The sequence below is a fragment of the Xiphophorus couchianus genome, chromosome 22 (assembly GCF_001444195.1).
Source record: "Xiphophorus couchianus chromosome 22, X_couchianus-1.0, whole genome shotgun sequence".
In the NCBI taxonomy this organism is placed as follows: domain Eukaryota; kingdom Metazoa; phylum Chordata; class Actinopteri; order Cyprinodontiformes; family Poeciliidae; genus Xiphophorus; species Xiphophorus couchianus.
This window is the reverse complement of record NC_040249.1, coordinates 7,250,320-7,262,464: the sequence shown is the minus strand read 5'-3', so window position 1 is coordinate 7,262,464 and position 12,145 is coordinate 7,250,320. Positions and strand designations below refer to the sequence as shown.

Genomic DNA, 12,145 nt, shown 5'->3' with positions numbered 1-12,145 from the left:
TTTAAAGATTCAGCCGAGTTACTACACTTATATTCAGCTGCTTACAAAGGCTTCAGTGTTGGATGAGGTTATATTTTCAAAATTTGAAATATTGATGATCTGCATGAATCTAATATAAAAAACGGTGCAGATGTATATGTATGGCATAGAATACATTTGTACATTTGTTAAGAGATGTTCTACGTCTTTATTTCTGGTACGAAAGCAATGACCATCATATTCCAGGACGAAATGTAGAGAAGAGTAAATCTTAAGTGATTACAGTAAGATATAAAATATACAGGTGATAGACGAAACATAAGTCTGTAGCAGAACTAAAAACACATTTAAATCAAAAACTACAATTAGTGAGGAGATCTGGGATGAATCCTTCAAATAATAAAAGACGTCACCTAAGCCTACATTATTGTCGGCATCATAAAACTAGCTGAGCATGGTGATAAACGTAGACATGACTGTAATGGGCCAGGAAGATACTGTTTTAAACTGGACCGATGCTAATCGAGGACTAATAGTAGCTTAGCTAACGTAGACATGAGCTATTGCTATAGAAGGAGTTTTACTGCTCTTGCGGTCAAGAGGAGAGTTTCTCAAATAGGTGACAATTTGGCTTTAAAAAACTGTCCTCAATGGTTACAGCCTAAAATACAGAACATTGCCTGCTGGTTTGTTCATTAAAATGTTTAGAATGATTCAAAAATATATATCTTGTGGAATGCTGGCTTTTCTTTTTCAATCGTATGGGGTGGGGCTAGGCAGTATAAAGTCAATAAAACCGCTGATGTAAATGGGTGAACATGCCATGAGGAGCTTGGGGAAAAGTTCTAAATTTGTTCAGGACATTCAGCAGATGCACAGGCTTATGGGCTTTCTGAAAAAGTTTTAAGACTTTGTCTTTATGTACTGGCAAGGAAATGGAGATTACCCACTGTCACAAACAGTCTGTGTTCATGAGTTTGGAGACTAAGATGTTAAAAAGAGAACACAAACTCAATTTACATATTATTCAGTTGCTCAAAGAGTTGATTCTGTTTCTTTTGTCAGTAGTTTTTGTCTGTATAAATATATATCTTATTCTAGAAACAATATGATGTTTTTATAATTACTTATAATTTTTATGAGTGTATGCCTGTCTCAAGGCAGGAGGTGCTTACACATAATGTCAAGAACATCAGGTACTAAGTTCAATCAATGTTTTTGGGTGCCTAAATAAAAATAAAACAAGTTGCATAATAAGAGTCATTGAATCAAACAGCATATATTCAATTTCAGACTCAATCAGCAGGCGTTCTCTACTAGTCTATATTTTATTTTTGCAAATGTATATAATCAGTGATTAATAAAATATTAAAACCAAGTGCTTGCTCTCAGCTAAAGAGAAACTCTTCGCACACAGCTTCAATATCACATCTACCAGGGTAATCTAGTAAGGAATGACTAACAAGGAATGCACCCATTGTCTGTAGGTTGTTGTTTTGACATTTTTGCAGCAAGAACTACAAGTCACATCCTCATAGTACATGTTCAACAACATGAACCTCATTAGATTGAGTAAATAATGGCAATTATATCCTGGCTCATGAGTTATCACCGAAAATTGGAACTAAAGCAAAAGAGTGGTCTTCAGATCTGTAAAGAAAACAGTCAAACAGAAAAGAAATGGCACTATAGTCACTAAAACCACTGATGTAAATGGGCGAGCATGCCAAAGTAACAGAAATAATCAGTTCAAATAGTGATGTTTAGAAATAACTAATAATGCTTTCAGTCAAATTGACTGGCAACTTCTTGAAAGCAACTGCTCATTTCTTGGACCAGTGTATTGCGAGTTTTAGTTTCTCCAACAGATTCAAAAGGTTGATCATCGTTTTTTTACGCACAAATCTTTTTACGCACGCACAAATCGTTTTACGCACGCACAAATCTTTTTACGCACGCACAAATCTTTTTACACACGCACAAATCTTTTTACGCACGCACAAATCTTTTTACGCACGCACAAATCTTTTTACGCACGCACAAATCTTTTTACGCACGCACAAATCGTTTTACACACGCACAAATCCGGTTACGCACGCACAAATCTTTTTGACACTATTTTCACTCCATATTATATGTGTTTTTTTATTATTTAATTGTGCAGTTTTACAGAATTTGCAGTTATTTTTTAAGTACTTAAACTACTGGAATTAGCTGTTTTTTCGACAGTCTTCAGATTTTCTTCTAGATTTATATCTGTAGTCAATCCCCTATAATGAACCACTATCAGTCACACTTATTAAATAAGGTGCTGATAATCTCAGAAATCTGAATGCACCAATTAATTGACATTATTTCAATTAGTATCTTGAAAAAATGCTGTAAGGAGAATTTCATGAATTGCTTTTATTTTTAATGATCTATAAGATTGTACGACATTATCAAACCAATGGTCTAAGTTTTCCCCCATTAAGTCATAACAATTATGAGGTCATGCTCTCAGATAGAGGACACTGTATATTCAATAATTTAAACTTCTTTGTGTATTTGAAGGGAAAGTAAAATCTAAATGTTAAGGAAAACCACACAAATATGAACACAAAAACATTGTTTTTATTTTACTTAAAATATAATGATAGGCATACCTGAACATAAATAAGTTTAAGAGAGAGAAAAAAATATATATTGATGATGACATTGAAGCGCATTAAGTTCAAAGCAAGCTAAAATATCTACTGTAGGCAGATGGTGTCTTATTTGGACATCCAATTTGCACATAATTCAAAAACATAAAGACGAACACTACATTCACCATAATAATTTATTTTTCTTCATGACACCTGTTATATTACAGATTATCTTTTACCTTCAGTATATTTTGCACATCATTAGAAATGTTTCTGCAGATACAAACCCCCCCAAAAAAACTAAAGTGTATTGCAAAAAACAACAAATAAATTTTTCAAATACATTGTGACTGCTTTTAGTTTTTGTGTTGTTTGATATTTCTCTGTATACTACAAAAAGGTTTCAACTTTATGTACAAATCATGTGACATGGCTTTATAATACTTTGAAGGAGCTCAACACATGAAAGTAAAATCATAGTTATACTATGAATGTGTATGGAAATTCTACTTGGAATTACTCGACATTTGGAAATATATGCATGTTAAAATTACACTGCAGCAATCAGATGTATGCCTCCAGAGGGCGCAATTGCTGCTTTCATGACTAGAAATTTCAAAGTGAGAAACCAAGCCAGAGCAAATAAAAATGTACATCTTTGTGGGTATTTAGTCTCAGTATGCTAGGTCAGAAATATACACAGAACCTTTTTATCATTGTACAGTCATTGCTTTTGACAGGAAACTGCAAGCACAGAAAACACAACCAAAGTACCCATTGTGTTCACCATAGAAAAAACACAACAATCACATTGAACACAACAGCATTTCACTGTGGTGCCACAATATATTCACAACTCACTTCATCAAATGTATCATTTTTAAACTGGCTCGAAATCTCTGGAGTACCTAGAAAACCAAAGATGAAAATCACAAAAGAAAAGAAAAAAAACAGTTCTTTGATGAATGAGAGTAAGGACACATTTTAAGAACTTTTATATTTCATTACACGAGAAAGCTATATCGATGTAGAAATATGATCCACAGACGTTCTGCTAAAAACACATGCCATTTAAGAAGTCACTGCAAACTAGTAAAATGTAGAAGCCAGTGAACACAAGTCTCCTTTTTATCTTGGCTTTCGGGAACATTTTATAGACATACAGTCTTGTTTAAAATGTAAAACCAGTCTACACATTACAATTCTAGCTACCCACAGAGGGAAGTTGTAAGAAATGTAAATCCCTTACATGGACATGCTTACGTTTTGTCAATTGCACTTTCATATTTGTCCTGCAATGCCTTTTAAAAGCCCTTTGTGATTATTTCCTCATCATCTTCTGCCAGAAGCACTAGAGTGAAATGGGAAAAAATTCTTTCATAAGAAAGACAAAACTTTCATCTGTGGACCTCACCTCAGGCAAAACGTCCCACTGGTACCCGTTTGCCAAAGTACATTTATGCTTCAACATAAACACATATCACAAGACCACCAGGTAGTGTTGCTGTATTTTACATAACAGCAGACAAGGACAGTGTGGATTTTTAGGCCAAGAAACCTGTATTTCCATCGTCCTGTGTTGAAAGTTAATACTGTCAACAACCGACTCATTATTCAGTTATTTTACGTAGACTCCCTGGGAATGCCCCTGTGGAAGACCACTGATTGCCTCTGTTGAAACTGCAGCTTTCGTCTTTTCTTCTGATCCCAGCGGCACAGCAGTATCATCTTAAATGTGGTTCGAAAAGTCTTGTTGCAAAGCGCATAGCACATGGGGTTGACTGTGCTGTTTACATAGCACAGCCAGTACCCCACTGCCCACAGGGTCTGTGGAATGCAAACTTTACAAAAGGTTGTGATTAACACCATGATGTTGTACGGTGTCCAGGTGATGATGAAAGCTAAGAGGATAGCGCTGAGTGTTTGAGCCGCTTTCTTCTCCTTCACTAACGACATTCGTTTCCTCTTTGTGATCTGAGTCCGGGTTCGTGTGGCAAAGCGCTTTGCCATAGCAGCTTCTTTAAAAGAAAGGGGGACAGAGGAGGACTTGGTGGCCGTGCAGGTGGTAGAGTCATCAATGGCAGTCGTTGATGGGGTACCATCCAGAAACCCTTGGTGAGACTTGGCCTGAATGGTGGACATTGACTGTGTCTTGCGTGAGCTGAAGCGTTGGTGGTAGCTATTTTCTGTATTGTTTGTTCCCTCAGGTGTAATGGGAGAAGTTGTGGTAGTGGTGACTGTTGACAAACTGTCTCCCCTCAGTGGATCCTTTTCTGAGGCCACATCCAGATCCTCGCAAGAGGTAAGCTGAGAGTTGACTGCAGCCTTAATGCCAGGTAGGCTGAGGACAATTGAAAAAATAGCATGACTTTGAGAAATCATCTCTCTTCCCCCACAGTCCTCATCCTCTGAGGACCCAGAATGGTCCAAAGAGGCTGCTGCATCATTGTTGTTCCAGCTGTCACTGCTGCTCTGGTCCGGATCACCATCCCCATGCCTGATACTTCCAGGTCTCCAAGAACGAACACCGGGCCAGCAGTGGAATCGCCCCACCAGCTCCTGACAAGTGCTCTTCTTCTTAGGCATCCTGTTCAACTCATAGCTACCACAGCTCCTAGAACTTCCAGTCTGATGTACAAAGCGAGCTCTCTCACCTCGTTTATTATTTCCTGCTCTTCCCCCTAGTCCTCCACGACCTTCCGAACCTTGCAGTCCAGCCAACTCTTTCGAACGGTTTTGGGTTTCCTTATAGATACGCCAGTATAGAATACTCATTATTGTCACAGGGAGGTAGAAAGCCGCCATTGCTGTGCAGAAAGTTGTGATTGGCTCTGTGAGGAACTGGATATAGCATTGGTTGTGGGGTACCATCCTTTTACCTACAAAATACTGCCACAGCAGTATGGCTGGGGCCCACAGGACAAGAGAAACAAGCCAGGCTAGGCCAATCATGATGCCAGCTCTCTTTGTGGTCCGTTTGGCCCGGTAGGTCAAAGGTCTGGTTATAGAAAAGTAGCGATCAAAGCTAATGACCAGAAGGTTCATAACTGATGCGTTGCTTGCAACATAGTCAATAGCCAGCCAAAGGTCACAGGCCCATGTGCCTAGGGCCCAGTAGCCCATTATAAGGTAGACTGTGTAGAGATTCATGGAGATTACTCCTATAATGAGGTCAGCTACAGCCAAGCTCAGTAGAAAATAGTTGTTGACTGTCTTCAGCTGGCGATTGACCTTGAAGGAGACCACTACCAGAATGTTGCCAACGATGGTGACCAGTGACAGCGAGCCCGTCAGTAAAACAATGAGGACAACTTGCCACACAGGATGACCACCAAGAGGATCAAGGGCTGTGGTTTGATTCTCAGGTTGAGGGGTGAAATTAAGGTTCTTGTGATGTGCACTGGATTGAGAATAGGCTCCGGCTGTTCGCGGTGATGTGTTGGCAGTCAAGAGGAGACCAGGGTCTGTGATGTTGGAGCTCATTGTTATGTTCTTGCATATTCTGAAGAAAGGGATAGAAAAATAAGGAAATAAGGGGAAGGAGTGGAAGGGAACAAGATGTGGGATATAGGAATTAAAGGAGAAAAGGACAGAGGGAAAAAGAAAGATAAAAAGGAGAAAAATACATGAGTATAGCTGACAATGCTATTAATGTCCAGCAGGTGAGGATGTAGGACTACACTACAAATTGCCTGTTGGACAAAGATGTTTGTCTAATTTTTCTCTTTCTTTATCTATTTACATGTAATTTGAAACAAACTGCATGTGCACTATATTGTACGATATTTCTTTATATTATTATTATTATTATAACTTGACAACAAAATCATCACAAGAGTAAATTAAACAGAAAGTACATTCATTGCTTGTTTTTCATTATATGTAGTACATTGCACAGTAACTTCACCTATACTCAGGTTTTATGATTTTACACATTTGCCTATATTCTACAAAAATACTGTAACTTATTTAACACTGAGTGTACGGACACCGTAGACATCTTTTCAACTCACCGACAGATGAATCACTCCGATGTTTTTCTAGAGACCAAAAACTGTTTTCTCGTTAAAATACCACAACAACAATTTTCCAAGAAAACTATACCATCAGATGATGTTTAGCATTTTTTAACACTAACAAAATGGGATTAGTTATAACTTTAAAAATGCTTCAAGCCAAAACCAATTGTAATGTTGGCAGCTTATACTGGGCAAAATGACAAAACCTGGCTAAGTGAGACATGCAAATAAACCTGAAAAAGTAACATTTGGTACATGTTAAGGATAAATGTTTTCTTTTTATTAAATACAATTTCATTGCACAAATGATGAAATAAGCAGAAGACACGGATGTTATTTGTAAAACCAGGTCTTGACAAATGGAAAATACGATGGGAAACAACTTGTTTGACCTGAATGTATCGCTTACTTTGAGTTCCGCACTCAAATAATTTAATACCACTGCTGTAAGACCAACAAATGCAAAGGTTGAACAGAGGAGTCTGAAAAGGCTTGAAGTACTCTAATTATTGGCATGCACTGATTAAACACACCGTAATGGCTCCCTGCCCTATACTGAGTGGTTCCTCCTTTAGCACAGAAGTCCTATAAAAAAGGCTTGTTAATGTCAGAGGCTGTTTGTTACCAGCAACACATGTTTATTTAACCCTTTTATTTGTTAGATATAATCTCTGTGATTTAGGCAACTTGACCACAGATTAATTTTAAAGGGAAAGATTGTTACATTAAAATGAATGTGAAAGCATCTAGTGCCCATTTAATGGAACAGTTTGTAAAGATGGTTAAAGAGTTTTTGATGAGAAGCAATTCATAATAAATTAATCATTCCTTGCTTCCATTGAGTCTCTCTCTGAACTTTTATTTTTTCATCCGACTTTTCATCTGAATAAAAGTATTCAGTGAAGAGGAAAAAAAACCTTCATCGCAACTCCGCTTATTTTAGTTTATTCATATTGGGCAAGTTATAATGTCATCTAAAGGTACTAAAACAGATACAGATTGTATGCATCCATCCTTCGTTGGCTTATCCATGCATAATTGTTGGTTGGGCTACAGCAGGGGAGTCAAACTCCAGTCCTCAGGGGCCAGTGTTCTGCAGTTTTTAGATGTGCCACAGGTACAAAACACTGGAATGAAATGACTTAATTACCTCCTCCTTGTGTAGATAAGTTCTCCAGAGCCTTTCTAATAACCTAATTATTCTATTCAGGTGTGGTGCAGCAGAGGCACATCTAAAAGTTGCAGGACACCGGCCCTTGAGGACTGGAGTTTGACACCTGCGGGCTAGAGAAAGGAATACTCTCAACAGATTGCCAACCCATTACAAATCAACATAGAGACACACAGAATCATACAATCATACACACATAAACACAAACTTAATGACAATTTAGAGAGGTTTACCAACAGTCACGTGTTTAGAGAACATGCAAACTTTAAGCAGAAAGAAGCCAGTATTAGAACCTAGGACCTTCTGTCTGCAGGGTAACCGTACTACCAACATCACTAAATATTCACAGATACTATCCAGATTTTTTTCCCCCATAAAATCAGGACAATAGAATCACAAACAGATTTGATCTGAATGTTAAACATTCCAATAAAAATACAATGTAATCAGTTTATCATACCAGCTGGGAAGAATAGCTGACTGCATCAAGCAGACACATCAAAGAGCAAAACCAGGAGACAGGGAGTACTTTCTATGTTAAGACTGAGTTAGTGTCCCTGTTAGCCTCATACACAGTTGCACCATAAGCTTCTGTGATGGATTTGTCCAGGGCATAGAAACACAGAATGACAGGGATTCTGGCAACCAGCCTATGCCTAAATTTAAGAAATTGAATGCACATGGTGGTGTGCTCAGCATTGCAGTAAAGGTTCCAGAAGTCATATCTTATACATATTAAATATATATATATATATATTACAATCCCCATAGGTTGTACTAAATTAGAAACACATATAATCGTTTATTTCAAGTATGCTTTTAAAATACTGATTCATCAATTATCAACTAAGAACATGGTCTCCAACCGGGAAGAAGCAAAACCTCCTGAATCTTCCTACAGCCCATCCACAGTGCTATCAACACCATCATACATTGATTTCCGACTCCAGCAGCCCCATGCTGATTAAAATGAAAATGTCTCTCACAGAGTATAGTATCTCACAGACAAGCATTTGAAGGTAAGAGCAACACCTGCGCCTAGACCCTCAGACCTCCCACAGAACTGTTAAATAACCCCAGCAGCGTCTTAGAACCGTTTGGGATACTCAACAGAAACTGCTACAATTATCAAGGGACACCCCTGCTGTCTATGTTGGAAACACATACCACCTCATGATTCTTGCTCAAATAAAGACAGAATGCTCTATCATTTCACATATGTATCATTCGCTTTGCTGGGCACAAGCATGCTCAGAGGCATACTGTACATTGTGTGCATAATATCTACACAGAAACACACACTGCATGCATGCACTGAAGCGCAAGACTAAATAGAAGTGTTGTAGCCAAAAGGAAAAAAAAAATACAGAACCGCAAAAAAGGAAACAATGTAGATAAAAGAGTGGAACATTTATGATAGATGAGCTTATAAGCCTCTTAAGAGAACAAAGCCTATTTTAAACTTCTACAAAGTAAATTTTATGGAGGATATGATAAAGCAACATGCCTTTAATGAATTCTGAGCATCTCCTAGTTGGTTTAGAGGGGCAAAATGTGTTTGGGTGAAGATAAGAGCTTAGAAGGTACTGAAACACATTTTCTGTTTTCAACTTGGCATGTTAAAAAGAGAGTAGAGAAATTAACAAATGCAAGAAAAAATACATTAACAGCATACAAAATGTTTAAATGAACATCGTCCGTGACACATTTAGTATTTTCATCTGCTGACTTGATGTAAAAATATCCATATACAGCAGGGGACGAGTCCTTTATTTTGTCATTTCAACAACTGTAAAAGAATGTCTATTGAATCCAGAAATATACAGATGCAACAAAGGTCAAATAACTTGGAAGGAAATATTGCTTTTGCTCATATTTACTTTATTTGTATTACTTTTTATGCTGTAACACAAAATGAAATAGAAATGGTAAAATATTGAATAACAAAATTTCATACCTCCACTGCTCAGGAAACAAAATAAAGCTGACTGCTCTAAAGAAATGAAAAATATTGATGCGTTTTCAGGAAAAAAGGAAAAAGTGCCAGTTGATATCAACATTCCCACCATGTGGGCGAACAGCTGCAGCTGCTGTAACATCATTGCGAGGCCTTTTACTCCTGTACCTTGAGTCAAGCATTATACAGAAAGTTTAACTCTCAGGCACATATAGGTGTAGCAGGCTCAGTTACAAGGAGATCGATACTTATCTGCTATGCTGCAACCCAAAGCATTATCTCTTGTAAAGGCACAGTGGCCCACCATGGTGCACTGAACAGTCCAAGTCGGCTCCAAAAATCTGTCTAAATTGGGTGACTGGGGCATGTGGTGGCAACTCAGCGGATTTGCATTCTATCAAATTTCTATTTTGAGCAATCGAATTTAGCAGGGCAGTGATGTAGACATTTGAGATGCCATATGAACACGCTGGTCACCATTGACTTAAGTGAATTTATATCAAATTGCAGACAGATTTCATATAAACATTCGTTGCTACTAAAAGTGGTTTGTGGTCACATTGCTACAATGATCTGGTTAACAATTTGAAATAACAAGAATCAACATGATTTTTTGCAAAATTCCAGGCATTTTCTATCATGAGGTTTGGACAGTCACTCTGCAGAGAAAAATATATTAAACCAACTCAGATTAGTCACCCAAGAAAGTCTTATGTGGATCTTTTTTAATGAACAATAATTTAAGAATGAAAAGAAAAAGCTTCATTTGGTCTTGATTTATATAGACAGATTCAAATTCACTTGCAAACAATTCAGTTTGAACATAATTCTAACACAATGTCAAATTTGGCTTATAATACCCACTGGTTTATTGAAATATTAAGTACTAGAATATCATGACTGGCTAGATTTCTCTGGATCTAAGCAATATTTATATGGAAAGGGACGAGCTGCTAAGGCTATTCTGTTAATTTCATCTTCAAAGGCAAATAATGATGAAGTTTTGGCAAAATTTAAGACAATGAGGGAAACATGACTGTAAACCTTTAAGAGTGCAGGTGCTCTCTTTGGAATAGCTGAATAACTTTTTGAGCTTAACGTGCATGACTGAGAAAATGTGCAACATCATTTTGTACATTGCATTTCAGAACAGTATTAAACTAGACAGTCAGTTTTAATTTTGTGCGCGTTACAAATTTAGGAAATCCTAGAAGCAAGACCACTAAAAGAAAACGAGGAGGACTGGTTTGTAAATAACTATTTTCTGTTGCCAGATCTAAGAGCGCACACACATAAATCACAAGTTGGACTTGTGATTTATGCAACAAAGTCTATGATAGCCATTAATACATGAAGCCCAGTGATTTGGAGAGAGTAAAACAGTGACATTGGATCGATGCCAGTACTGATTAATTTCTTGATTGCTTATTAATTAATGTTTTTTAAGTAAGGCCTCTGGCTGTCTTTCAGAATTTGATGCTGTGGTGTTGCTCATTAACAGACAGACCCTTCACTACTACAGTTCACACTGGGCAAATGGTGACTGAAACATGATCAGGCAACAAGTGCCACATAGCTGCAGAGATATTGATTTTGTCTACACTGTATGAAGATAAAGGCTTGCTGGAAATCACAAACTATAGTACTCTGAGTCTGCCATGTTATCTTACAGTAGATCATTTAATGACATGATGTACAACTGCAGTTGCTAAATAGTACATTAGGATTTAGATTGCCCTAAAATTATACCCATAGGAATGAAGCAGCTGCTGGGTGTATACTAAATTCTGACTTGTATTATTTTCCATAACACAGTTAGCGAATAAATCAGGGCAATGTAATACGTAGCATAGATCTATTTTGCTAAACAAAATAAGCACTGATACATCAGCAACTTGTACTGCAGCAGTAGACTCATAGATCAACTGATGCTTTACTTCACTACGGTTTTTTTCCCCCCGCTGATGTAAGATTGCACATTTCATCAGCTTAGTGGTACTTCTTTGAGTAAGAAGGAAATGTGTACTAACTCAAATAAATTGAATCAAAGTTTAGATGTATACTGTTATGTTACTAGTCCTTGAATTTTAATTACTATTCCATTTGCACAGCATGACCCTGTATTCCCTTGCACTTTATAGTTTTCTGTCAGGTGCTCCAACAAGTCAATGTCCCCACTTTTCTTATGAACATTTGAACACATTAAAGAAAATGTAATTATGTAAGGTAATTATGCAAAAATTGTGCTATGCCCTGTTCTTTTAGTATATATTTACAGCCTTACCCACTCATGCATTAGCCTCAATTTCCATACACACCTTACTGCTAATTCTCACCCATATTTCTATATCTTGTGAAAATTACATCCTTATATTTCCTTTTAAATTGTATT

The 12,145-nt window shown here is 37.2% G+C and overlaps 1 protein-coding gene across 1 annotated transcript in view; it reads right to left on the bottom strand.

Moving 5' to 3' along the window:
• Window positions 1-2,572: 2,572 nt before the first annotated feature.
• The window catches only part of chrm3a (cholinergic receptor, muscarinic 3a), an 82,135-nt gene continuing 72,562 nt past the window's right edge, over window positions 2,573-12,145 (bottom strand). The window contains exon 3 of the mRNA XM_028005966.1: window positions 2,573-6,108. Coding sequence (XP_027861767.1) covers window positions 4,230-6,089 — 1,860 coding nt within the window. The 5' untranslated portion in view covers window positions 6,090-6,108 and the 3' untranslated portion in view covers window positions 2,573-4,229. The remainder of the gene's footprint in view (window positions 6,109-12,145) is intronic.